A 27,993-nucleotide genomic window follows, 5' to 3' on the forward strand; every position below is an offset into this window, starting at 1 on the left:
GTTTCTTATGTTTTTATCTACTTCTTAATTGAAATATTGTATGATATTAAATTAAAATACAAACCACCTCCGTGCTTCAAAACAAATAAAAATATTCATATTTTAATTAAACAATATTATACGTTTATATTTCTCAATTCTATTTACGTGTGATTTATTTATAAAATTTTATTCAGAAAGATATATAATAAAATAGAAAGATTAATCAATCAACTCTCTGTTTATATGATACGATAAAATTATACATTACGTTGAAAGGAAATCCTGGTTTTACAACACAATTGAAAACCGGTTCTTTGTTGCAAAGCAACAACCTTTTCTCTAAAACATTATTTATCGATTTATATAATCAAAATATATACATATATATATGTATAACACTTTTTTTAAATTATGATTATTTAGATATAGCTAATCGTTTTTGTATATGTAAATTAAATTATTTGAAATTTTATTTCTGTTTCAATATAGTTATTCGGAATTAAACAGGCTATTTTGATTAAATTTTATTCGCTGTCGACAAAATGTCGTTCAGCCAAAACTCGATCGCGAATAGAACTGACATCAGCTAGTAATTTCTTGAGAACGACTATTAGAGCATGGCATTGCGGATTATTTCGCCGCCTTTTGTAATCGCATTAATGTTTAAACCGTCGATACATTTATGCATTTATGTACGAGCGTGCATCACGTTTTACTTAATTAAAGTTAAAAACGCGAGCATCTTTGTTCGTCGACGCGTGTTGCGAGAAGCAAGCGCCGTTAAAATAGAGTTAAGTGAGCAATTATGCTTTACGGTATGTAATAAGCCCAAACTGACAACTTCCTGGCTGCGGAATCAGTAAGGAAAATAAAGAAAATCTTTAACGTCCCGAGAAAATACTGTCGCGAACCGGTTCGATAACCGGTATGTATTTTTCAAATATCATCTCTATTTTTATCGTAATCTTAAAAAGCTTCTCTTATTTTATAGCAGGCTCTTATCTTAAAGGAGCTCTCGATGGAATCAATCATATCACGGGTCTGCGTGTAACGTCAGATTTTTTTTTAAATTGTCGGGAAAGATTATTCTTTATAACTATGGAAGATATTAAATATATGTAACTCACATCAGACTTTTTTTCCAAAATAATATGCAAATTGTCCTACATACATTTGTTTAACATGATAAAATTTATTGTTGCGCGCGTAATACGTTGATGTTGGATCGCAACAATTTAATCTCATTATTGCGTTATCCCACAGGACGATATGTGCGTGCAAGCCGGTGCACGGTGCAACAAACCTACTTAAATTGCGAGGATTTCCGCTTTTATCCAGATAGTATTCCATTCTTGTATTTCACGTTCCTACTCATGTTTCGAGAAATGATTTGTGAATTCTTAAAAACATCGAAGCTTCTACTATTCATTGCTAAGTCCATTACGCGAATAAGGGAGTGTCCGGCTTCAAGTCCTACTCGAGATTGATATAATTTTTCGCACTTTAGTATTATTTATTAACGTTTAAATGCAAAATGTTGATTTAACGGTATTCCTTAATCTTTTATCTATAAAATTGACTTTAGAAGAGCGGTTGCATCTTTTAGAGATGAGAGAAAAGCCAAGTCAAGTTAATAAATATAATTCTAGAATTCAAATCTGAAATTAAATCATTTCTCAGACGGATCTTATCTCACGGTACATAAAACTCATTTTGTACAGATTACTTATTTAATCTAATGGTTTCATGACAAGTAAGAGAGAGAATAAATTAACGTAAACGTCTTGTTTATACTGTCTCTCTCTTACAGTATAAAAACTGCTGAGAATAAAGTAAGCGGACAAGAGTGATATAATTTTCATTAGACTTGGCAGCAGGACGCAGGAATTCAATCAACGCTCTATTGTCTCGCGACTTTATTAAGAGAGAAAGCATTGGTTGTTTGATAACGTACGTAGGTATTTCACTTTGTTCCGATAGGGAAAATTCTCGCGTGCCGCAAGTAATTCAAATTAACGGCGTAATACGTATACAAAGTATACTGCGACAATTAGGGTCAGGAATGCGGCAGCTATCGAGGAATCGATAAATGTGTATCCCTGTTCTAAGAGTCTACAGTCACTCCAGATAAACCGCTTCGTGGCTCTCTGAAGCGCCCTATCTTCTCACTCTTCCGTAATGTATTTAATTAATATAATTGCAACATTCTATTTATCATGTCATGGAAGGCGTGGCGGAATGCACTGTCGTATCCCGCAATTAAATTATTAGATTTCCGTGATACGTTTGGAGCAATAAACTCGGGGCCCTATAGTTACATTTAAGCGTAGAACGCCTTTTATTCTGTAACGTGACGATGAATCTACCGAGTACAAAAAGCGTAAAATCGCAAAAGAGCGAACGATCCGCAAATGTCGCGAGCATCGCGCATATTCAGTTGGGATGAAGGACCGTAAAATTTAACGCGATGCTCTTTACTCGGTGACCACACAGCCGAGTAGACTAATTACGAGAATTATTTCCACGCGTGCAAAGTAATTGGCCGTTTCACCTTAGAGAGAGATTGCAGGTTTGTGTGCGATTAAATGCCGCGATTCAATCCCTTTCGCGAAACGTTGAACCATCAAAGAATGTACGAGATTGTATGGTTCTGTCATAACAATTCAAGCATTGAAAATTCCCCTCATTTTTATAAAGCGTATTTCATATCGAAATGCAAAAAAAAAACTGTTGTGTCTGGTTTATAACGCGTACTGTCATGCTTGTCAGAAAATTTCGTAATAACTGCTAGCTCGTGAGTTAATAAAGTTTTATTTCATTGTATACAGCAATCGTTGTATATGACACACACTAATTAAACAAATTTAATATTAATATCTTTTATATTTCTTCAGTTTTTTTTTCTTCGTGATAGTATAAAAAATTGATATTAAAAATATTTATTAAAAATATTGAAAATAAATTAATGTTTAAAGGTTGTTAAAAATAAATTACGATTATATATTAAAGACAAATAAATTTTTATTAAAAACTGCATGCATTATATCTAATTATAAAACAGATTGCTCAAGTGTATTGAATGGACGCGCTTTGTGCGTATTTCGTGAAACTGTATCAATCTTCGTCGCATACAAAGCATAAAGAACGTATATTCAAACATACAGTTCCGGAACGTATTCTCTTCCTTTCATAATGTACTTTTGGAAATAACTGCGATAATTCACGTCCAGTACTCACAATCTGTCAGGTATATTTTATCGATGCGCCTCTAAATAGCCTTGGATAGATTTTAATATAATCGAGATTTTGCGCGCGCGCGCGCGAGTGTGTGTGTGTGTGTGTGTGTGTGTGTGTGTGTGTGTGTGTGTGTGTGTGTGTGTGTGTGTGTGTGTGGATGATTAGAGATAGGACATGTCAAATGAATATACTTATACATATACTTATGTTATTTTTTATTACAAGTCGTAATATAATTTGATTCATGAGTCAATTTCCAAAAACGTAAGATTAATTTTTTATAATTTTATTTCTTTTAAATTTAACAATTCCAATTTTGTTAAAGTAATTATGTTACATTTTATAATGTAAAATTTTAAAGAAAAATCGAAGCGTTTCATTAAGAAGCAAACGCGGCGCTACTATTTTGGAGAAACAATTGTATCTTTGTCATAAGATACTATGACCTAAATATGCATTATCTTCATATCTTTGCGAGTAATGTCACCGCGAGAGTTTCCATCTTCTCGATCGAACATGGCAATATCGTGACATCATCAGAACGTAGGTAGAGAGACATGATGATGTTCGTGTGCTTGTTTGTGGTTTGCTTTCAAGGTTACGCGTCGCATACTCGCATAGCAATCCTACTTACGCAACGATGTGCCGAGACATTAGAGACCACGTAATATGCTCCAAAGACTGAATAAACGGAGCTGAGTAAACACAGAACTAGGCGCACTACTGCAAAAGTGTGTTTTTGTATTGTAAATAACATGTGGTCCTCTCGCATGATATAAAAGAAAATATGTTTTACATATGTGTTCTATACGCTCCTTTTTTTATGTCGAAATTTCGTGTAAAAGCTCCATTATTCAAACTTATATTATTTAAAAAACGTTCTTGCGTTTTATTCGAATATTTTATAATAATATAAAACACTGTTAATTTTTCGTAGATTTTTATTATTTTTTCTAATATATAAGCAAAATTTATCAATTGCTTATTATTTGCTTGAAAATTTATTCAAATGCTTATGTTTGGATAATGGAAATTTTATAATACTATACATTGAAATAGCGAAATACAATCTTACATAAAACGCTAGAGCAGGCGAGATGCCAAGATGTTTAATGTAAAGATTGAGGGCCGGAGCCAATCGGCTTCCCGTATTCAGTCAAGTATGTGCAAACCGCAAACTTATTGTCTCTTGTACTCCGCGATTTTATCTACTTATTGACCGATGCTACGTGCGTCTTTCAGTATGCTCTCGACGTTCGCTCGACCGTTACTCGCGTTACTTAAATTAAAGCACGTGCTGGATGGAAAACGATTCACTCGATCAGCGATAGTTGCCAGAGATAATAAATAGATGCTTGGTACTACGATATCGAAACAAAGACTCGATCCGATACAATAAAATGCTACAGCGACAATAATGACATCATAAAGAAAAGATAGTCTCCGTAACTAAATACGATATTCAGAGAGAAAGAGAAATGAATTAAAAAATTTAATTTCAGGATACTTAAAAAATTCAACTTTGATATAAAGATAAACAGCACAACTTCAATTTTAGATTCAATATGAAAAATAAATACTTTTTTCAATATTAAAATTAGTTGAATCTAAATAAATTAATACGTTTAATTCCCTCCAATTAATATACAAATAATGTAAAATTATAACACGATCAACGGAACATTATAATCAATCGCAGGATCAATTCTGTTCTATCGTTGTTTTTCGGTTACTTTATCTCCCTTCGTGATTCCGTCTGCTTCTCCGTTGCCTTAAAGCTTTAAAGATAGAAGCCGAAAAGTACGATCTCGCTTCGCGATTCAAGTTCGTTGAACCATCTCGTGCGGAACGTGATCCACAGAGATTATGATTCCTTCCCCGATCGTGTCGTCGAACTCTCGACAGATATTACGTATTCTTTCTTTCGTAGTCTAGCCATGCCATCTTCCTTTCCTTTCACTCGGCACTATTTCGTAATCGGGGATACCTCGACTTTTTTTACGCTCTAAGATAATCATCTTGAATTTTTACAGTATTCTTTCGAATGAATTGTCGTGTTGATCAAGCGTTGATTATTCGCGAGGAATTAAATAAAATGTTAATTTGCGATATGTTAATACAAAAGTCAGAGTAAAAAGATATTTTTGAAAGTTGGAATTAAATATCGTATGATGCTTCTCTGTGCATCTTATAAATATTAAGAAAATAAAAATTATGCGCCAGACAGCTTTCCTAAGATGTTAAGCGTAACATATTTTGTACTTTGTACAAGTAATAACACACGCCATGGTCTAGAAAGACAAATTGACCTACGTGTGCCTAATAGAACGGAGCAAACGTGCTGCCCCGTTAGATATAAGAATTCATCGACGTTGTCACTGCATCACTGACATACATACAGATCATCTTTCATTACTGTTCATTACTGAAATTATTTATAATTTAGACGCCCTCGTTGAAGAATCTTACTGTAAAATGTTATAAACGCGCATTTTTATCGCGCGCAATTAACTCGTTTTACTGATTTAATTAACGATAGTACCGTGAATGATAATACCGTGTAATAAACGTAAAATGCAAAATTTCTTTTTTGAAAATTAAAATGCGCACAGCAAGCAAATATTATCATCTACATCCGCTTTGATTAGTCTCTATTTTTTTCTCATAATATTGCGTTTTTACTTTATATTCAAATATGTAATTTATGATATATAGATATATATGACATTTACAGACATTTTTATTTAAAAAAATATAGACTTAATAAAAATGAAGCAAAATGATAACGATAATTTTACAAAACAGACGACAGAGAGAATGATACAATCAGATGTGTAATTTTGATGCTCAGTTGATTTGATTTAAATGATCATTTATCGTTAAGTGACCGTTAAATTTCGCAAGAGATATGAGAAGAATAATGGCTTTTCAAAACACAGATATTGCACTACTATTTTTTATATAAATTGACATTTTACGTCGATAGAATAAAACTCATTCGTCTTAATCCAATTTTGTCCGTAAATTTATTTTCGGGAACCATGTATCTTGACATTTCTGAAGAAACGATTGAACAATGAATCAATAGATATAGAACAAAGTATTCTAAGATATGTATATGTCCAGAACACTCGCTGCATTACCACGGAGAGATTATTTACGACACAGAGTCGACTCGAGGACGTGGGTCATCGAGGGTTAACTCGAGGTTTAACCTTTTCTCCTTTCCCTCCCGCACAAGAAATCGAGATTGAGATCAACGTGGCTTTGCAGATGTGTGTATCTCGATTAGAAGAACTTATGATCGATTATCGTTTGTCATTCCTGTTAATCGATTCTTCCACTCTTATAGCTACAGATCAAGATTAAAATGCAACGTGTGAAACAAAACGTGCAAGAGATATCGTTATCAAATCCATTAATTAGTGAAATTTTGCAAAAGTTTGATTCAAGAATAAAAAGAGTAAAAGAGAAGCGAGAGAGAGAGAGAGAGAGATTTTCTTTTTTATATAATTTTATTTCATTTTTATAAAATTTTTTTCTTTTGCTCGCGAAAATCATTTTAGTCGAAAGATACGATAATATAAAAATAAAAGTTGAATTTTTCGTTACATTAAGATCGGATATCAATATGACTGTGTCTAATACTTTTTAAAAATAAGATCGTTATTAAAAATCGTAGAGCTATTATACTAACCATTAATTTGCATTTTTGTCAAAATTAAACAAAGTAGAAGATTTCCATTATACACCCACGATGTGTAGCTTTAAGCATCACGCATTATTCTCTGTGGGACTATAAATGCTGGAGTCTATAAGCGGAAAATAATGTCATTTGTTTTAATGGCTGTATCAATAATTCTTTGTGTCTCTCTAAACTCTAAGCTATCAATAGAATTTCCATAAAAGCAATTAACTTCAGAAAGCAAAACGAAAATCTTGTTCTTCATTAAATTTTATTAGCACAATCAGTTTCAATCTAATCTGGAATTTCGCCAACATTGACAATTAAAAATACGTGAGAAAATCTGATAAACGCTTCTAAAACGCTCGGAGCTAAATCGTATATATTTTCTAAAATCAGTGACAAATAAAAATAATAAAATATGCGAGAAATAAGATATCATTGATTAGTGTTGGATTTGTAATTAATCGCAAACGATTTTATACGAGGATTTATTATTCCCCAGTTAAATTTAAATCGCCATAGGAACTGCAAAGGTTACATGCATATAATTTACTGGATAATTCTTCAACGTAAGAAAATCACGTTGCGAGTTAAATCATACGTCACGATCCAGTTACTTGACCCTGCACGTCTAGCATGATGTTACCCCGACCTGACAAAGAAGAGGTTTCCTTTCTCTCTCTCTCTCTCTCTCTCTCTCTCTCTCTCTCTCTCATCGTGACGAAGAATCTCAATTGGTTTAGCAAGTGCAAAAAAAAGGAGAAAACTTTTTTTACATATATTTTTTTATATTATATTCTTTTTCTTTTACATATTTATTTGCTTCGATGCCGCATTGAATATTTTTAGCGCATTGATTGGTTCGTTCTTGTAATTAAAGCGGGAAAGGTATTCATTTATTTACTTACCAGGCTGGAATAAGTTATACTCATTCCGAGGAAGTTTTTAAATGAAAATAAATGTCAAATTAAATCGTCAACGTCACTGGATCTCACAAAACAAAAGAAAGTACTCAATGTACATACATAATATATATTATATTTCCGTGAAATATATATATATCGGTATACGTGTACATCCACCTTCGGGTACAATGCATAACATTTATTATTGTAGTATATATTTATACTTTATAATTCGTATGCGTACATATAAGTAATGTGTTTTAAAGTTCAAGAGGCGGTACAGAGAAAATGTAAATTGCATGTCGTCTGTATCTACACGTAATATATATATATACCGTTAGGTACACTTTTTAAATAAATCGCCGTCATTTTAGACACATATACATATTAATTATCTCTCTGCTGAGACGACTATACAATAATTTCACGTCCTCTTGATCGCCAATTTCCGTCCTTGACCGGAAGAAATCTCTCTCCCGTTACACCGAATCTTAATTATCCTACCAATTATTCGCAATCATTCTCGATGGTGTGACGATCAAGGAACACCGACGATCTGATTGGCGAAAGTGGCCGGAGATATATCTCCAATCAGAGAGCAGTATTTCCTGTAATTTATTTATCGCGGTATATCTTCGCTAATGTTTTTCCCGAATTTTTCGTCCCGTCCAGAAAGATTGCGAAGTTTCGCAGATATGAGAGAATCTTATTTGATTCACCGTGAAGGATCACATTTCTCGTATTTAATGTCGAGATTTATCGTAGACTTTATTATTTATAACGGGAGAGTCGAGTCTATCTAGTTTCTCTGTAGATAAGTTCTTGAAGGTCCGAAAGGATCGTCGAAAAGGAGCAGCGCGATACGCGAGAATTCGACATTCTGATTATGTTTGACAATTTTATATAGATATAGATATATTAATATAGATATGTTAGTTTGTAACGTATTTTTCCAACTTTTCATTTATATCGTTAAATTAAAAATTATATATTTCTATAATAAGTTTAGAATTGTGGGGGAATATATTAACAAATTTTCATTTTCAATCAAAGATCTTTCAAAGAAGAATTGTCGTCACAAAATATACGCAACTTTCAATTTTATTACATTTACATATATTTTACATAATTTCTAAACTTATCCAAAAATTGGAAGCAAGCGGTACGATACAACTTGAAATATTATGGATACAATACATTCTCATGGCTGCATTCTTCGTGCGTCTTATTTGGAAGATCCAATCGGACCGGAACGGAAACCGAAGGAACGTTCGGTTCTTTGAGTGAGATGAGCATTTGTCTTTCTCTGCTCCAATTCGACGATGACTTTCATTGATGAAAAACGATGAAAAATCCAAGAGATTTAGGAAAGAAAATTTTTGATAAAACAAATAGTGAATACGATAAAAAGAAATATAACACCCATAGTAAAATGTTATTTAATATAATATTTTTTACGAGAATCGCGATTTTCGATAAGGATCAATTGCTCTATAGTTGGCCATCGCGAATTAATTCTTTTTTTTTTTTTTTTGCATTATTGATACTGTCATTGGAGTTATGATATAGAAAGAGAAAATCGTTAAGCATAATTAAATGATTGGCACAACCAGTTTTCAGATATCGAATATCGCGAAAGAGGTAGATTGAGAGGGACTGGTACTAAAGATATAGCAGAAAAATACGCAGAGAATTTTTGAGAATAACATGTTTTAAATTAATCGTATTATCTCGACTAAAAAGGTTCTAATAAACATAAACAAAAAAGGATGTCAAGCATATCATTGAGGCCTTCAATCGAAAATGTAAGTTGATATAAGCAATATTGAAGACACTAGAGAATTACTCCCACAGGACAGATATACATATCGGCTGGGGGCTAAATTGTACAGAGGAGGAACGTCCGAGTGTGCTCGAGAGGAGAAGGAGAATATTTGTTGTCGGGATAATCTCCTGCATGATAAAAAGAGAAAAAAAAAATGAAAAGAGAAAAAGGAAACGCGTGATGCGCGTAGGAAGACTCAGAATGGCGGGAGGGAAAAAGGATCGATGGGGGGAGAGAGGGGACGAGGGAGAGAAAGAGATAGCTTAGCCCCATTTCTGGAAGAGACCCATCCGTTGACATTGGCAATTGGAGCCCCAGAGATTACAGCGGCAGCTGGAACTGTAGCAGCAATCCTTCGGCCGGTGATCGCAATTGCCGCCGCGTCTTATGCAAGCCCGCCTAAACAAGTATATGAACGAGGAACGTCTACTCGAGATTAGGGGAATCGAGAGAATGCCTTTTTGAGACATCGAGACATCGAGACATGAAAGAAGGGGACCATGAAATTGCAATGTCGGTTCGCGGCATTCACGCATATATACATGCATATATAAATGCATACACATGCACACGCACACGTGCAAATAACGCGACGTATATGTATATGCGGACGCCGGAGATTTTTCAGGGGACCGCGCGAATAAAAGACTCTTTTCTCGAGTTTCTATATATATATATTTTTTTTTGCGTATTTTTTTACAATTCTCGAAGGACGTTAAAATTTAGAACATTGTAAAATTCACACACGCATTTTATTTTATATATATTAGCATAATGAGAGCTCTTTCTTTCTCCATCAATGATAAATTATTTTACAAAAATTTATAAGAAAAGAAATTTACTTAAATTTTTTTATATATCAGTATTCGTAGAAAGCATGCAATTTCCGCAACAGTCGAAAGGAAAAATTATGAAAAACGGGAAAGGGTTAGAGAAAGATCTCATTGAAAAGGATCGTGAAAAGGAAGATGAATGAAATTGGGATTGACAAGTAAGATAATCCACTCACTTTTGTGCCGCTCGCATCAGATTTTCCAAAGCATTGTCCGTATAATCCGAGGAGTCGCCACCTTGGAAATCACCTATGTCTTCTGCAAAAGTAAAACGCTCCATTTTACAATACGATCTACATATATACTTTACTCTGATCGGTCATACACATATATATTTTACTCGCTTCGATATTAATTAAAAAAAAAAATAATCATTTTTTAATTGACGTGCACTCGAAATGTCATGACAAATTCTCACGGATTACTCTGAAGGCTAAGAGTATATCGAAAACTTCTTGTGGATGAAAAACAAATATAAGACTCGCGTCACACATTATTATTCGCACACGAGTAGATTCGAAGAATACGAATAAATTTACGAATCTCAATCCGAAAATACACATCTTCGTCACAAAGATGAGAGTGAAAATGAAAGAGTCCTACATGCATTTTATAAAAATAATATCAACAATAAAGACATTGCGAATTTGATCTTAAGTTTCTTTAATTCGTTGCGCGATTGCTCGAGCAAATACGTCGCCTTTGTCTTTTGACGAAGAGAAAAATTTGTCTTATTGGCCAGAATAGTTAATATGTAGAAATGTGGAAAAATTATAAAACCTGTGGGCGAGCTTTATAAACTGAAACGAATGGGAAACCACGCAATATATCTCACAGCAAAGAATTTATTTTAGCAAATATTTTATTTTAGTAACCATATTTATTTTAGCAAATATTTTACTTTAGTAACTATATTTATGTCTTCATTGAGAATTTTTTAGTCACAAAGAATTATATTTTTATATTTCTCTCATATATATACTTTTTATACTTTCTGTTAAAACTCATAAAGGCTGAAAATATTCTCGTTATATAAAATATTAAGCTAATTACAAGATGCGCGAGAATCAAGAGAATCATATTTAATATTTTTATTGTTTCGTTTTTATCGCTGCGCATTTTTGTTTGTTTATGGTGAAATCTCACCTGAAAGAATATTATGTCTGCAGTCCTTTAAGATTATTATGGTAAATCTCTTTATGTATGGAATTTTAACGGAAATATTTTTTTTGTGCGAAGAGGCGAAAGAGAATGTAGCAAATAAAATAAAATATAATTCTTTTGAGAAACTTTATGCTTCTCTTTTTCTTTACAGATTAAGTTGACATAATATCGTATTACTTACTCATAAACTTCGTCGATGAGTGACGACGAGTACTATTTATTACTCGTCGTCAAACTTTTTTTCTTTGAAAAAAATTGAAAATATATGTAAGTAATGAATAGTAAAATAAAAAAAGATGAAAAATGTGAGAGCGAATTAAAATATATAAAAAATTATTTTTGTCAGAATAATAATTTTGCACATATATATCTTTATATATGTATAATTTTATTTTATGAATTTTAGTTTGCCTTGTGCGATGCTGACCCTTCTTTTTATTAAATTCCTGTGACTATATTTCATACTACAAATGCCTCGAATATTTTTCACTTTTTGATATTTTTTGAAATTTTACTCGTGGCTTGAGAAAATGGAAATGTGAGGAAACGATTAAACCATGATCGTATTATCGGATAGCACGGTAATAGAAGAGAGAAAGAACGGAAATTGGATAAAAAATGATAAGCGATTGGCTGCGAGTTTATTAATTGTGGTAAGATAATCTTGATAAGCTCTATCGAATCGTGCGAACGGTCCGTTATCATTTTTCTTCCACTTTCTTTCTCTCTCTGCTTTATTTAAAGAGCCTTTCTCTCTCTCTCTCATATCTTCGACATCCCCATCGGCGAACTGCAGAATCAACATATTAATCCAAGAATCACTTTTTTCTCTTTTTTATTGCTATTTCATTTCCATCTTTTTTTTACGCGAATGCTCCAGAGATATCACTAATATTTCAATATTTCTACCATGACAAAAGATTTCAAAATTATTCGCATTTGTACTCAAGTAGACAAAGTCATCTTCTTAGTTGCTTTTAACAAGAGAGGACTTTACGTAAATATGTGAATACTATTTTCGCAATAGTGATTGATTTTGTAAGCTAATATTGACTTGTATTTTTTTTTTTTATTAAGATAACTTTTTGTGAAAAAAATAAATTATATATGTCCAAAATTTATCTATATCTTGTAATACATGTTTTTTTTAAACATTTAAAAAAAAGAAAGAGAAAAAAAGAATCACATTTTAAGAATTAAAAAATATCATAGAATTTTATAGAGTTACAAAAAAGATATTTTGTCATCATCATATTAAATCAGTCACAATGCAGGATTAAAATTAACATACAATGATAAGCAAATTTCATTATAAATTTGTCACAAAAATTTCTGTTGCCATTTTCTATAAACATGCTTTTCTACTTGAGAACTATTTTGAAATATTTTCCTCGTGTTTCTCGATGGTTACTCCGCCCAAACTCGTATATTATTTTGTGGGTTTTCAAGATAATAAAATGTGACGAAACGACAGTAGAATAAATTCCATTTTATCGTTCGTAAAGAAAGACCGTATCTTTATCGTCCAGGAAAAACACATAACTTGTATTTGCGTTGTGGCACATAGTAATCCAATTATTATACGTCATTTCAGAGAGTGCGGGACTTGTTGACTTCAATGTATAAAATACACAAAACCCAAGAGACACTTGGATATTGCAACAATATTTGCTCGATCTTAGCGTACAAAATTGATGAGTTAACAATAGAAAATAAGGGATATTAAAATAACCGGAAATTTGCAATACACAAATGTTGATGTTGAACAAATAAAGACACGGAAAAATTCCGCTTACGAGATGTCGAGAAATCGATAAACAATTGCTGCGTCTTTAGACAGGAAGCCCCGAAAAGCAATCAAACTGGTTATAATTAAATCGCTGAGACCGATGTCCTGCCGGAAACTGATTACGATTTCATTAATTACCGACAATTCTTACACAATCCTTATGATTTTCTACATTCCAAACGATTTGTTTTGTTGATTGAAGATAAAGCCGTGTAGCGCCGTGTGTATTTTATAAATAAAGAAAATATTTATTTATTTACGTCATCAAATTGTGTTATCAAAATGTTCTGATATATAAAAATCTTTATTTTTTTCCAGCTATATAATACGTTAATTACGCGAAATGTAATAATTCAGATGAATGTTAAAGCAAAAGAAAATATAATTAATAAATTTCTCTCTAAAAATCGCATTAAAAAAAAAAAAAAAAAATTGAATAGCACGCACATCTTGATTTCTAATAGAAGAAATGAAAAGGGTTCTTTAATATTATAAATCAAAGTAGAGACGAAGCGAGCAGAGCTAGAATGTAACTGTGTAAATTTACGAAAACTATTTCAACGAGAATTGATAAGTTTATACATCTATTTTGCCGGTTTACTTTGCTCTTTAAAGCATTAAACTGAATTAGTTTACATCTTTAAGTTAAGATAGCTATTACAAATTTACGTAACTATACTCGCATTCATTAATCATTAATTGGTCCTTTCCTTCTTGTCGTTTTCTCTTTTACATTATAAAATAATTCTTGATAGAAAGGAAATAATAATAAATCTTGATAATTAACCAAAATTAAATTTACTCGGTTTGTCTTTAATTTCCGTATTTCGTAAAATATAGACGATAATTACAAATAAGAGGAAATATTACATGTTGCATGTTGCTTTGTTAATCGAGCATCAGTCTGATGCTTTCGAGTGAAAGCTAAACGTGGTGGCTTTGATGCATTTCCGTAATTCAATTCGTCCGATCATGCATAGACTTGCGCCACTTGCACCGTGTGCGACTCTGTTGAATTGTCGTGATCTGTCAGCTCTTGTGTGCCGTGAGAGTTTCTCTCGACATCCGAGAGAAAAAAATAAAACAAATCACGTTTATTATCTCGTTTTTGAATTGAGATATTTTTACGTGACTTTTAATAAGTTTAACGAATCTTTTTTAACGGTAGTAGCGTTTCTAGCCGCGCTCGGCCACATTTGCATTACTTGATTCATAATATTTAATACCTTATCCATTATTTATAAATTATATTCCGACAAACACGAAACTTTTAGCAAATTATATTCTTAGCATGGTTGTGAAAAAAGTAATGAGTAACGGGTTACAAATTTAAATGAATCTGGAGATATTGTAATGCAGAAGTGGTAAATAAAAATTAAAATTTGCAAGTTTTAATGTTTGCAAAGTTTCTGGTCGATTAATTTGAAAATGTTAAATAAATTAGAATACCAATCAAAAAGTTTTCAATGCGGGCGCAACTTTGAAGAAGCTCGTATATTCTCGAAGAACTTATCAGTAACTCTCTTTCATCGATGTAATTCAGGGAAGAATTAATTTTGAAGAAGAGTCAAATACGATCACTCCCATCAAGATGTATTGAACAAGATTTTACAGCAATCTTGATACTACAGAATGGATATTTGTTTCTATAAAAGTTTTCTATAAAATGACGTATTTTAATTAGAAAACTTCATTCGAATGCAGCTTTTCTTCATGTTTTGTTTCAAGAAACTTTAATTTAAGAATAATTTACATATTTATGAAAAAGTTTTGTAGGAATTTTTATAAATAATATGTGATCGAAAAATAGATATGTTTAAGGGACAAAAGCTTCCTATCCGAAGAAATGCAAAGAAAATTTTAACTCAGTTGTTTTCTCCACATGAATTTTCAATATATTTCTTTAAAAAAGTTATATAAACACACACGTATAATACATTGTTACAAAAAGAATTATTTTCACTTAAAAAAATAAAAGATACTGTAAAAGTGTGTTTAGTTTCAATGTATTTGTTTATTTTCAATAATAGCTATAAGAAATCATTTTTATTATTTTTTGTGCAATATAAATGCTAACAATATTTAAAAATTAAAAAAAAATAATAAAAAAGAGAGAGTGTCTCTTAAAAATATATTTCTGGCTAGTTCATATATATATATGAAACATGTTAATTGTCCACGCTCAATATAAGAATAAAAATATAAAGAAAAATATTTACGTACAGGTAAAAAATTAGGAGAATATTCACAAAAACTTCCTATCTATAGTAGTTACGTCAAAATCGATACATAAAAAAAATAAAGCCGCCGATATCCAACGTTTACATTTCACATACACTGTAATAACATTTTATTTTACTCACTCTTTATAGTGAGTATGCAAATATATAATCGCATAATTTTTTATCGAGAACTTGTTAATTGTTTGCTGCAAAGAGATTTATAAATTACAATTATACAGAGTGGATCGGGAAATGTAGTATGAAGATGATATTTTTACATTATGCAAAAATAAATTAAAAATCATACATCGTTGAATCTGTCTGGAGAACTATTAATATATATATATATGTAAAAGTATATCGTTTTATTTAGTAAAACAATTTAATGATTGAGAAAGAGATATGTATAAACATTATTTGTTCAATAAAGGGAAAGAGAATGTTGTATTTTTTATACTTATTTCAATAGATATTACTGAGATAAATCCGATAATGTATGATACATTAGATCGTTAGAAATCATTTACAAAGAACGTGAATTTCCATCTTTCGATATCAATTTTTTTGAAAATAAGAAAACTTTGTTTGATATCTTTAATTCATTTTTGCATGAAAAATTGCCACATTCTTCTTTTTAATTGTACTAAGTTTCTCGTTCTTTATAAGCTCTTTTTAAATACTATTCTTACATAATGTGCAACGTTCACAAACTGGATCATGCGGTATTTGTTACCCATGAATATATAATTTCTTTTCTGTATAATATTGACGTAAAAATTAATCCGAACGTATACATGCAGACAACGCAAATCTCACGAAGACAATCATACAAATTTCTGAAAGAAATGTTTTAAATTTTGATGATATTTTTTTCATATATTTTCCACATATCTTCTGAATTTTTATGTTGTCTTCGAAGCTGTTTGTTCCGGATTTGACGCGCAAGGATTAGAGGAAAATCAGAGAATCATAACTCACCACCGTCGTCGAAGTAAGGATTGGCGAAGCCTCTGTCGGCCAGGACGACCAACAGAAGGGACAACCACAATAACCAGGATCTCATTGTTTTATGATGCGGTCGCTCGGATCACGGTTCGCGTTCACGAAAATCGGTGAAAGAAGGAAAGAGATATAAAGCGGCGTCCCAACGTTCCCGGTTGTCTTCTCCGTTTCGAATAGGGAATCTCACCCTTGGTTGATCGGCACCGGGTACTAGGGTGCGAATGAGGGTTTCACCGCGATCGTGATGCTTATATAGACGCAGAGGGAGGCGTGGCAATGCGCCCCCACGAGAAATGGAGCTCGAGCGGATCGCGCGCCAAGTTCTCCACCACGCGTGCTCTAGTGCGCGTTGTTTGATCGTGCAGTGCAGGAACATCCCCTCGAATCGAGGGATGAGATTGTTCTCGGCTGTCGTTCGCCGCCACGTAACTTTGGCAAACTCGTACTCCTAGAGAGGAGCAACTGGTTGCGAAGCAACTGGTACTCTTTAGACGTATTCATTCTCTCTCTCTCTCTCTCTCTCTCTCTCTCTCTCTCTCTCTCTCTCTTTCTTTGTCTGTTCGTTTTTTTATCTCCCTTCCGACCTCGAAACCTTTAACTGTCTGAGGTTGTCTCTACAGAGTCCAAATGTCAAAGGTATGGTAGTTACAAGACGGACACAAATTTCGCGCACAAAGACGTACGAAAAAATTGAGTAGCAATTGCATATCATAAAAAGAAGAAGTAGCGCGATACTTTCATTATACTAGATATTCAATATGAACTCTTCTCATAATCTGAATAGATAATATTAATTTGAAATTTAAGAGAATTACAGACTGAAATAAAATACAACGTTGAGATGTTTCGGCCGTTTTAGTGATAAGAAATCGGGGATGGATCAACGTATATGACTTCTCGTGCGACAAGGGGATTATTAGTTTAATCTTCTCGTCCTTGATATGCAATCTCGCAAATGATCGTAATTTGTTAATTCGATCCGTTGTTGAATATGCAGAATTAATAAAAATTTGTTTACCACACTCGTAATTCTTCTCGTTTGCTTGAGACTCCGACGGAGATGATTGCGCAATTTAGCGATGTACATCGTTATGCACGCAATCCGAATTAAATATATCCACTTAAGATCGAGACTTGTACGGAGCGTAAAGAAAACTTATATATTTAAAGAAATATTTCTCAAAAATTATCTTGAAATTCAAAATAAAATTGATTTTTTTTTTATTTCAACGTTCCATTCCTGCATATTCTTGATTGTAAAACAAATCTGTGTAAAAATCCTTACAAATCCATGTAAAGCACACTTTGATAAATTTTATTACGGGCAATGGATCCTTTTATCATATTTGCTCTTTTTAGCGATCTTTTTAAATATCACCATACATATAATTCTATAAAATTAAAATATAAAATATATTTATTTTAAACAAAGACATTATCCGGTATTTATTTGCTTTTTTTCGTCAAATTTAATTCATGAAAATTTTTAAATTGGAAAGTTTTTTCAATAGCTTATAATTTAGCGATGATTAGTGCTTCGATATCCTTTTATTATGCACTGAGAGAAAAAAATTGTTGATTTAACTAAATGTATTCAACTGATTATTATTTCTTTAATTGAAATATTTAAGTTAAATACGACATATTAAATTTAACATAATGTATTTGACTAAATACTTAAATATTTCAATTAAAAAAATAATAATCAGTTGAACATATTTAGTCAAATCAACAACTTTTTTTTCTCAGGGTAATATTACAATCACTGCGCTCAATTAATCAATATGCGAGGATAAGCTAGAATAACTTATATACACACACACACACATTTATGTTTAGATGTTTTTATATATACGTGCGGGAAATTTCATATTGCGGTGTTAAGTGCAGAATAATGGAAACAATGATTTCTCATTAGCGGCGTTCAAGAGCGTTATCGTGGACGTTTCGTTGTGTATTCGGCATTGTTTGGCTAAAACGTGCAATTTAGTTTATTCACGCGGCGGTGCACAATTCCATGCGTGCCGTTGCAGCTGTAACGGACGTGAATCGACGCGACAAGAGCTCGAGAGCTGTGGCGCGCGACAACCCCTCCGTAAAAGCCTGAACGAAGTAAAACTCTATGCTTTCTGTGCTTGCGTTGCATGGTGGCTGAAAGCATAATAAACTACGTAGATATTCGAGTTTGTATTTACGAGTTTTACAAATTTACGGGCTGACATGATATATATGTATATATATATATATATATATATATATATGCGATGCGAATAAATTGCAAGACAAACGGGGATATTAATTTGAATTATTATAAAATTCCAGTTTAATATATTCATGAATATTAAAATGGGAGAAGATTATATTACACATCGAGAGAATGTTAATACATATGTATCATGCATTTTGTTTCCTACAAAATTAAATATTTAATTTATCAATCATATTGTATTATATAACATTTATATCTCATATTTTTATTTACATTTCAGCAATATAAATACAAAATATGTATTTTTTCCTGACCTTTCCTTTTAAACTCGCGCTTTAGTATCTCAAATTTCCGCTTTTTATTTTACATCTTTTTTAAGAATAAAATACATGATATTTTCTTCTAGAGATATGCAACAGTAATGTAATTTAAAAACTTGCTGCCGGTAGTATCCGGCTTTGATATTAAGTTTTTGAATTGTATTTGGAAAGTTCAGAACACGAGAGTTATACAGAAATTTATCGCTTAAACCAACACACACACGGCAAATATAATGACTGCTTTGGACAATATCCATTATTCAGAGAACCTGACTTTGATCACTTAGCCATAAAACCCTTTGCGGCGACTGTGAACTTCCGACGTTTACTTAAGGGCAATATGCAATTCGGATTTGTCATTATCATTAGAACGCTCAAAGACAAAGGCAATTAACTGAATATATTCCGATACAAACGTCTTATCTCATTGTTAATATTGACAACAAATATTCGCAATATTATTTGTCATGTTATATCAATCTCAATAAGCGCTTGCGTCATTAATACAAAAAAAAAAAAACAATAAAAAGAAATATAAAATATTATTAAATTACAAAATATAAAATGAACCCAATTCAGATGTAATTGCACTCGTAAAATTTATCATTTTTATTTCTGTAAATTGAATCAAACTATTTTCATCTGAAAATGTCGCGATACTCTCATACTCTAATACCTCTGCTATATTTAACAAATATTTTAACATGTGAGTGCTAGTAAATTAATTTACAATATTTACGAATAAATAAAAAATGAAAAAATATATCGGGATTAGTTTTCAATCATACTTCGATGTGCGTTCTTTTCGATTTTTCGCTTGAGGCAGACGTCGAGCGTCGCAGTCTGTCGCAAAATTAAAGGCGGACGTCGCTTCACGTCGCAATATCATTAATGAAAGCCTGTGACAGCTAACGGAGACAAAGTTCCGCGTATGAAAATGTCAGTAGAGTCGAAAGTAGATGTGCAATTTAACAGATGGAGATAGAAAATAACGCCTTTCGACGTAGCAAAGGACCTTCTGTCGTGGGTGGCATAGATCGAAGATAACGCTGAGATACAAATTGAGCCGGTTTGTGGGTGTTTCGTGAAGGGAAGACTCTCCGATGCGGCGCGCTTACAAGAGGACGATATCCTTTCATCACGTTCGGATTATCGGATATAAATTGCATTTATATCTCGCGTAATATATCCACGTTCGTGGTTCTTCTCGTGACGCATTACGAAGGTATCATAAATTCTCATATTTATTGGTATCACATAAAGTCGTCTGATCCTACACATTGCGTTTCGTGACGAAAAGTAGATTCTGATCTCCTCCACTGAGGATTGGCGCATTATTATATATATATATATATATATATATATATATATATATATATATATATATATATATCGAATTATCAGTTCGACCTTTTCTATATAAAATAAGATTTATTTAACTTTATTAGAGCAATTGTTAAATAATACAGACTAAATCAGAAGCGGTATTATAAATGTATATAAAATGATTTTCATCTAAATATTCGCACTTTGTATAAAACATGCCGTAAGAATATGTTATTGCATTTAAAAAAGATCTTATATTTCGGAACTAAATTCTAATATATATATTAGATAAAAATCAAAATCAATCATAAATTTTCATCGCAAAAAATATATCATTATCAAATATCATTAGCGGAAAATTATCAAACGATACCTTCTTCTCATCTTATTTGATTTACATATACATTTTGAATAAAAAGATTTAAATATTATATTTTACATTTATAAATAATGTTGTGGCAAATAAAAGAACTAGAAAAAGATCCAGTATTCGTTAAAATTATAAAATGAGGAATGATAAAAAAAAAAGAGGAAAAGAGAGTAAAATTAAAACAATGTTTTATTAATTTTTGCTCGTTCCATATAACGATATCGTGTTTGTTTCTCATCATTTTTTTAAAGATAGATCGAATACGAGAAAAAGATACGGTACTAATTTACAGATAACGCCTGGCTATATATGATACAAGTATCACAAATGAGATACACTAGTCTACCAAAATTTTCGATAACGATACTGGATATTCTCGAAACGTCTTACGTACATAACTACAAAAAAGAGCAAAAATGAGCCAAAAAAAAAAAAGAAGTAGGGAGGCAAGGCAAATTTGCGTCAAGATGGGTGCATCTATAACTAGGAAATCCGATGTCGTGTCCTAATTGGCGTTTATGGTACACGAGGGTGCCATGCGTCAATGATATTATACATCCCTTATATAATGAGTTACCAGAGATCTCGGAGAGACTTCATTATATGGGCAATAGGCGGTGTCTAAGCCTTACGTGTCATGATTAGTGCCTGTACCATAGGCTAGCTTTATGGCGAGAGGAATTAAACATAGATTAAGGACCATTAAACAGATCATTACAAAGATCATATATTAATACGGTCGCATTTGACACTGTTGTTAAAGTCAGATCTAATCTTCTCTAATGTTTGTGGGTCGATAATAAATATAAACTTAACTCAGAATTATAATCTACATTTCGACAAAGATGATAAATCTTTTTTATCTCTTGTAAAAACATTAATTATCTTTTTAATTTCTACGCAATGATTGGGAATATTTAAAATATTGGGACATTTAAAAGAATTTATATATCGCGTTTTATAACATTTTTATTTATACAAAGTATGTACTATATATAATCTAAAGTCAGTGTCGGATTATATATTGAAGATTGAGATTGAAATTTAATTGAAATTCTAATCTTTCTTCTCTAGATTGGTAAAACTCCAATCTTTAATCCCAATATACATATATAATTTAATATCGATTTTGAAGTTTTCAAGTCTCAAATTATAAGTTTTCAGTTTCAGACATATTTCGTTTGGCATCTGCTTTTGGTTTAATAGTATCTCGAGTTTCAAGACTTATTGTTAGGTAAATAATTTTTCTTCTAAAGCTACAAAACAGAAAAGAACATACGCACTTTGATATTTATTACGAAAGACTTGAAATCTTTGAATTCATTACGAAGCGCAAAATAACCGTATTTGATCGTATTTTTTTTTCCATGTGGACCTCTTACATTCTCGCGTAAAAAAAAACGGGATGTCATAAATAAAAAAGTATGTATTGCACCACGCAAGATATGGGTGCTGTTAATATTTAAAAATAAATTGTGATGTTTGCCTGATAAATTTCTCCGAGAAATGTGAGTCGTTCGAAATAATTGGTTGGAAATGATCGTGGAAATTGAAGAGGATTCGCGAGATTTTGCGACGGTCTACAAGAAAGATTATCTGGGGAGGAAAGGTGAAAGGCCAATTGCAAGCAGACCGTTACCCAAGTATCGATCACCTTTAAACATCTTGAACGGACCGTACAAGCAGTATTTGAATACACGACTGGAAAATCGATCATTACCTGAGAACGAACGAAGCGAGGATCCATCTGATACTTTAAACAGAGTAAAGATATGATTATATATAAAAAATTATTATGTAGCTATGTATACTATCGTGTAATTGTACATCATCGAAAATATAGATACGCGACAAGTTCCCCCATCTAAGAAATGTTTTACCAGAAATCGTACCGGATGAAAACGTGATAGAACGCGAGAAGAAAAAATCAATAACGACTATATTTCAATCGGATTACTGGAGGGATATAAAAACTTGTTAATTATAATAATTTTATTATTACACATAATTGCTGCTTATTTACAATTTTATACGATATATCGTGTGCATCTGTCGGCTATATATAAATACTACAATTTGTTATAGAATTTATATCTCTCTCTTGGTTTTATGTTTAGTTTCGTGTTTGATTTTTAAATTCGATATTGCAATGATGTATCATTAAAATAAATACTTTGATCACAATTAGATCGTATAGACGTGACGTTACCACAAGACTGTATTATACCCGAGACAATTCAAAGACGTGCATACCGAGATCCGTGGGTCATCGCACCACGAGACTTTATAAAGCGGCCAAAAATTGTCAAACCGTGCAATAACTTGGATCCTAATCCCAAAGAAAGAGAAATTCTTCGTGTAATGTACGTAACCACATTCGTATTAAGTCGAGATAGGATTTTATTCATCTTATTATCATATATTTAGAATTCTAAATTATATTACTTTTTCTCTGCAGAACTGGCGATTCCGAGTACATTAATACGATCGGAATAACAGGGGAAAGAATTATGCTAGGAAGTCCCTCAAATATGAAAAAACGCATTACATTGCAAAAGTCATTAAGGGATCCTGAAATAACTGAATCGGAATGTTCGCTGATATTGAAACAAAATTTAGCCCTCCCGTCGAAAATATTCTGAGCTTTATAGTTTTATAATTAAGACATAATAAGATACATATGTGTGTGTGTATGTATGTATGCAAGATGTGTCCAGGTCATAACTACAATAAATCATATGTATACGCAAGTTATTAGAAAACAGAATTCATATTTTTATGCTTATATATAATAATTTCATACTGCAACTCCACTCTCAATTATTTTAATAAACCACTAATTATTTGCTAGATTACTTTCAATTACAACTGTACAAACTTTTCACATTTATATCAGTACACATAGCGCAGTATACGGATACATAATTTATACTTTTATGCAATTATTTACATATTCGATACAGATCCGCTTTATGAAATAATTGCCGATAAATGTAAATACTTTATATTTCATATATGTAATAGATTTATCCATTAAATATTTTTTTATAGTTGACATTACATAAACATACAGAAATCAACAAACTTATTAATCTTTATCAATTTTTTGAACCAAGAATCAATTAGTGATCATTTGATCAAGATTATAATAATTGACAAACATAATTGACACAGTGAAATAGAATGAAAAGTTAACGAAAAACAATAATAAAATAAATAGTTTTGAACTTATATTCTGCATAGAGTTGAAGAATAATTAAAATTTTGAAAAGAATAAAATTGAAAAAAGAAACAATTTTCAACTGTATAATCGTAAATTATGCATTTAGAAATTATTTATCTATCAAATGTCGGGGAGTTTCTGAATTAGGGAAATTATATTTATACAAATATGCAAATATTTTGCATTTTATTCAATAATTCATTACAAAAAAAAATAAAATTTTTAATTAAATATTACTTATTTGCAATAAAAACTTATAAGTGAACTCACGACACTATATTTATATTCCTTGTATCTTTTAATAATAAGGAAAATCCTTAGTAATTTAATTTCTCTAATTTGAAAAAATATACCCAGCACATGATATATACAACTTATGATTCAGTCTATAACTTTACAATATTGCTAATCTAAATCTAAATCTCATTAAACTTGACAAAACATATTTTATTATTAAAAGAAGAATCTCTTTGTCCACATGCAATTATTATGCTATACATTCATCTAATTTATTTTCACTAAATATGAAAATTGATTTAATATATATGTGTATATGTATATATATACACATACATACATACATACATACATACATACACACACACACACACGCACGCACGCACGCACACGCACACACACATACATACATATATATTAAGCATAACTGTTATAAAATTATTATAAAAATGTAAATAGTGCGAGATATATTGTAGATACTTATATGTACATGCAAATGTCTCAGAAAGACCAACAATACATTTCGCAAATCAAAAAAACACAGAAAACTTCTTCAAAAATGATTTAAAAATTTTCTTACGCAATTTTCTAATACGCAAAAAAATTATCGTTTTGTAATTTCCAATATTGTACATTTGTGTAATCGCATTTTAAAAATCCAAAATCCATTAAAAATTAGCTGAAAAACATAATTTTAATTATCTATTTATTTATTTTTTTTTTAAATTTAAGCTTAGTTTATCAGCAAAATTTTTAATCGTTAATTATTAAGTATGATATAATAATAGAAAAAAAGAAATAAAAGAGATATATCTGTGTGCAACCTTATATACAATCTCTTATCTATAGTTATGTAAAAATCACACAGCTTTTTGAAAAAATTACACTTGTATTATACATTGCACCTAGGGGGATGAAAATATTTACAAAATGCAAATGTTCAATATAATCGACACATAATCGACACCTAACTTTTTAGACTTATTTTTCTTTTGAGAGAAATCCAATTTATGATATTATCTATATCAAATGATTGTTTGAAGTAATAATGTCGTCATCAGAGATCATATCTTGCAGAGGAATATTTGGTTTCTGCAACAAATAATTAAAAAAAGCAAATGTAACTTGCATCAGTACAAAATTGCAAATGTTACTAATTAAAAAATAGTAAGCATTATCTTACTTCAAGTACAATTGTGGATGCCATATTGTCTGTGTCGTGATATTGTACACCTACATTTGGGGCTGCTATTGCTACAGTATGAATGCTATCGGTGCTGGTTGAAGTTGTGATGTGCTGGGTAATCGTGGAGTTTGCATTTCCTCTACTGGAACCATTATACTCTTATATGCGCAAAATTACCACAATGAGACACTGTTTCTTTCTTTTTTTTCTTTCTTTTCTTTTTTTTTTTTTTTAGAATAGAAAATTTGCATTAGGAAAATACAAAGTAACACTTACTTCCGCTTTTTCACTTGACCAGAATGGAAACGGCCGCCCTCGCCACGAATTCTGTTCATCGCATGTCGATGACGAGATTCGTGGAGATATTTCTGCAAAATTCAAACTTATGTTATTTTCGTTTTTACTTAAGCATTTCACAATTCAATTATTGCGCAAATAATAAATTTAATATAACGCAAAATTGGCACATCTAAAATAAAAGATTTAGATTTTTTCTTATGAAACAAGAATTCAAATGTAAATGTTTTGGAAAAATTTAAGAATACATACCGGCCTTTCCTTAGGTATCTTTCCTTCAGCTTCTAGCTTAGCACGCGCTTGGCGACGCTTCAATATCCGCCTGTATTGTTTTGCATTCACATACAATGGTTCCTCTTCAAGAAGTTCTGCATGAGGTAACGCTACTCTTTGGAATGCTTGCGTTTGTCCGCTATTGCCTGGTTGCACCATCTAATTTTTGCAAAATATAAAATGTTATTAATTAATTACTAATTATAACACAAAAAAAATGATTTCTTCAAGTAAAATGATGTGTCTATATTAATCAGGGTATAACAATATACATAGATAGCATTGCTTTATAATTGTTACAATTGATATCATGTATGTGTATAAAGATTAAATAAATAAAATGCTTGTATATCGCAATAATCACCATAACAACATTTCCCGTTTGTGACATTGTCGATGTAGGACTGCCTAAAGGTTGTACTGGAGCGGTAGTAGCTGCAGTTGTTGTAGCTTGTGATGTTGTACCAGCGATTTGCATAAGATTACCATTGAGATTTATTACTGTAAATCAAAAATATGTTTAAGAAAAGATGTCTATATAGAAATACCCAAGTAGATGGATTTCCATATACCTGTCGGTTGTGGTTGTTGAACTTGACCTTCTAGTTGTACAGGCTGATAAATATAAGTCTGTCCGTCAGGAGTTTGAATAATCTGTGGTGTTTGCGGCTGCTGAATAACTATTTGCTGACCGGTATTAGTCAAGCTAGAGACAGGAACTACTTGGATTTGCCCATTGGGCGCTGCTACCTGTATAGCCTGTGGAAGCATCATAGTCTGTCCACCTTGACCCATTTGAACAACTTGTACAGTACCACCTGCACCGCCAACTACTACTGCTTGTCCCTCGCTGAGTTGCTCCATGATGAGACCTTGCTGTGATAAATCCAATGTTTTCAGTCAAATGTGTTAAACAAGAAGATATAATTATGCATTGCCGCTAGATATAATAATGATTTTGATATGATGTATGTATGTACATACCAATCATATCGCTATATCGAAATCGCCCTATAATGTTAACGGTGCACGAAATTTGTAGAATAATTTAGGTTCAATGTGGCTTAGGGGAACTCGACAATGGAACGTTAGCGCGAACCTGCCGAGTTTGCGATCATTCCGAAGTCCCACGTGCCATCGCACGCGGCATGTACGCGCGGTATCGAGGCCATATCTCGCAAGCGAGCAATCCGACCGTATCGGGAATCGGCGACGCGTGAAAGCAAGAAACGCAACAGCAGATGCTCTACACACGGGGCTGACACACGCGCTCCGCAATATATGCATTCCTAGCCGTACCCTCCCCCCTCGCGAAAAGTCGCGATGTAGTTTGATCGCGGATGTCTATCCGCGGAAGAGGACGGTGGGTCGCGACCGCCATCGGACGCGACATGAACATCAGCGTGCGGAAAGGAACATGCTATCGTTTCGACAAACATGGCCGTGCGTGGAGAGGACTTTTTCGGCGTCGGGATGAAGGAGTTGGCTCGCGCGAAGGGCACGAACGCGACCGCGAAATCAGGGTTAATCACGGACGTGGGCGCGCGGCCGCGTATCGGGCTGATGTTTGATAATTTGTGAACTTACATTGGATATTTTCGTGGGCACTTTCCCAATGATTGGTCGACGAATTGAGGACCAATGGTCGGCGATAGTACGATCCGCGGCTCTTGTGTATTGGTGGCAACCCAACGAACTGCTACTCGAATAGCAGACCGACGCCGAGACCGGTCGATGCCCCTCTGCGTCTCTACGCGATCGGCCAATCGAGCGGCGTGTCTCAACCCCCTCTCTTGGAAGCGCGCAGTTCGAAATTCGCGCGTCCGTTAATTCCGCTTCCGAGAGTTGTATTGTATTGTAAAAGAGATAATAAAGAGTCGTAGTGCGTAGGTTATCCCTTGTAAA

At 32.4% G+C, this 27,993-nt stretch overlaps 3 protein-coding genes across 6 annotated transcripts; 1 reads left to right on the top strand and 2 right to left on the bottom strand.

Annotated features, from left to right (window-relative positions):
• Positions 1-7,925: 7,925 nt before the first annotated feature.
• LOC126858412 (U8-agatoxin-Ao1a-like) lies at positions 7,926-16,882 on the bottom strand. 2 transcript variants are annotated; one of them, XM_050608701.1, is made up of 3 exons: positions 16,624-16,882; positions 10,647-10,728; positions 7,926-10,063 (listed from the first exon to the last, which is right to left on the bottom strand). In XM_050608701.1, the coding sequence occupies exons 1-3, from the start codon at positions 16,706-16,708 to the stop codon at positions 9,901-9,903; spliced, it is 330 nt and encodes a 109-aa protein (XP_050464658.1). In that variant the 5' UTR covers positions 16,709-16,882; the 3' UTR covers positions 7,926-9,900. The 2 variants fall into 2 exon arrangements, with proteins under 2 accessions (XP_050464658.1, XP_050464659.1); XM_050608702.1 differs by having other exon boundaries at positions 7,926-10,036; positions 16,624-16,880.
• A 5,429-nt stretch (positions 16,883-22,311) lies between these two features.
• On the top strand, positions 22,312-24,292 carry LOC126858367 (uncharacterized). The gene is made up of 4 exons (XM_050608613.1): positions 22,312-22,636; positions 22,716-22,848; positions 23,061-23,235; positions 23,331-24,292. Exons 1-4 carry the CDS (start codon positions 22,409-22,411, stop codon positions 23,512-23,514), a joined length of 720 nt encoding a protein of 239 aa, XP_050464570.1. The 5' UTR covers positions 22,312-22,408; the 3' UTR covers positions 23,515-24,292.
• A 141-nt stretch (positions 24,293-24,433) lies between these two features.
• Positions 24,434-27,934, bottom strand: LOC126858410 (nuclear transcription factor Y subunit alpha). 3 transcript variants are annotated; one of them, XM_050608699.1, is made up of 7 exons: positions 27,676-27,934; positions 26,661-26,964; positions 26,453-26,589; positions 26,068-26,247; positions 25,795-25,886; positions 25,516-25,660; positions 24,434-25,424 (listed from the first exon to the last, which is right to left on the bottom strand). In XM_050608699.1, the coding sequence occupies exons 2-7, from the start codon at positions 26,950-26,952 to the stop codon at positions 25,353-25,355; spliced, it is 918 nt and encodes a 305-aa protein (XP_050464656.1). In that variant the 5' UTR covers positions 26,953-26,964; positions 27,676-27,934; the 3' UTR covers positions 24,434-25,352. The 3 variants fall into 3 exon arrangements, with proteins under 3 accessions (XP_050464656.1, XP_050464655.1, XP_050464654.1); XM_050608698.1 differs by lacking the exon at positions 27,676-27,934 and adding an exon at positions 27,073-27,649 and having other exon boundaries at positions 25,516-25,657; XM_050608697.1 differs by lacking the exon at positions 27,676-27,934 and adding an exon at positions 27,073-27,648.
• Positions 27,935-27,993: the final 59 nt, after the last annotated feature.

The sequence above is a fragment of the Cataglyphis hispanica genome, chromosome 25 (assembly GCF_021464435.1).
Source record: "Cataglyphis hispanica isolate Lineage 1 chromosome 25, ULB_Chis1_1.0, whole genome shotgun sequence".
NCBI lineage: Eukaryota > Metazoa > Arthropoda > Insecta > Hymenoptera > Formicidae > Cataglyphis > Cataglyphis hispanica.

Excerpts from the sequence above, each read along its gene's own strand:
- LOC126858410 (XM_050608699.1), bottom strand. The coding sequence starts at position 26,952 with ATGGAGCAACTCAGCGAGGGACAAGCAGTAGTAGTTGGCGGTGCAGGT. Across the intron at positions 25,887-26,067 it reads AGATACCTAAGGAAAGGCCG|AAATATCTCCACGAATCTCG; the intron begins GTATGTATTCTT and ends TGAATTTTGCAG. Across the intron at positions 25,661-25,794 it reads GGTCAAGTGAAAAAGCGGAA|TAGAGGAAATGCAAACTCCA; the intron begins GTAAGTGTTACT and ends TAATGGTTCCAG.
- LOC126858412 (XM_050608701.1), bottom strand. The coding sequence starts at position 16,708 with ATGAGATCCTGGTTATTGTGGTTGTCCCTTCTGTTGGTCGTCCTGGCC. Across the intron at positions 10,729-16,623 it reads TCCTTACTTCGACGACGGTG|AAGACATAGGTGATTTCCAA; the intron begins GTGAGTTATGAT and ends TTACTTTTGCAG. Across the intron at positions 10,064-10,646 it reads CTGATGCGAGCGGCACAAAA|ACGTTCCTCGTTCATATACT; the intron begins GTGAGTGGATTA and ends AATCTCGAGTAG.
- LOC126858367 (XM_050608613.1), top strand. The coding sequence starts at position 22,409 with ATGATCGTGGAAATTGAAGAGGATTCGCGAGATTTTGCGACGGTCTAC. Across the intron at positions 22,637-22,715 it reads CATCTGATACTTTAAACAGA|ATACGCGACAAGTTCCCCCA; the intron begins GTAAAGATATGA and ends TCGAAAATATAG. Across the intron at positions 22,849-23,060 it reads CTGGAGGGATATAAAAACTT|ATCGTATAGACGTGACGTTA; the intron begins GTTAATTATAAT and ends GATCACAATTAG.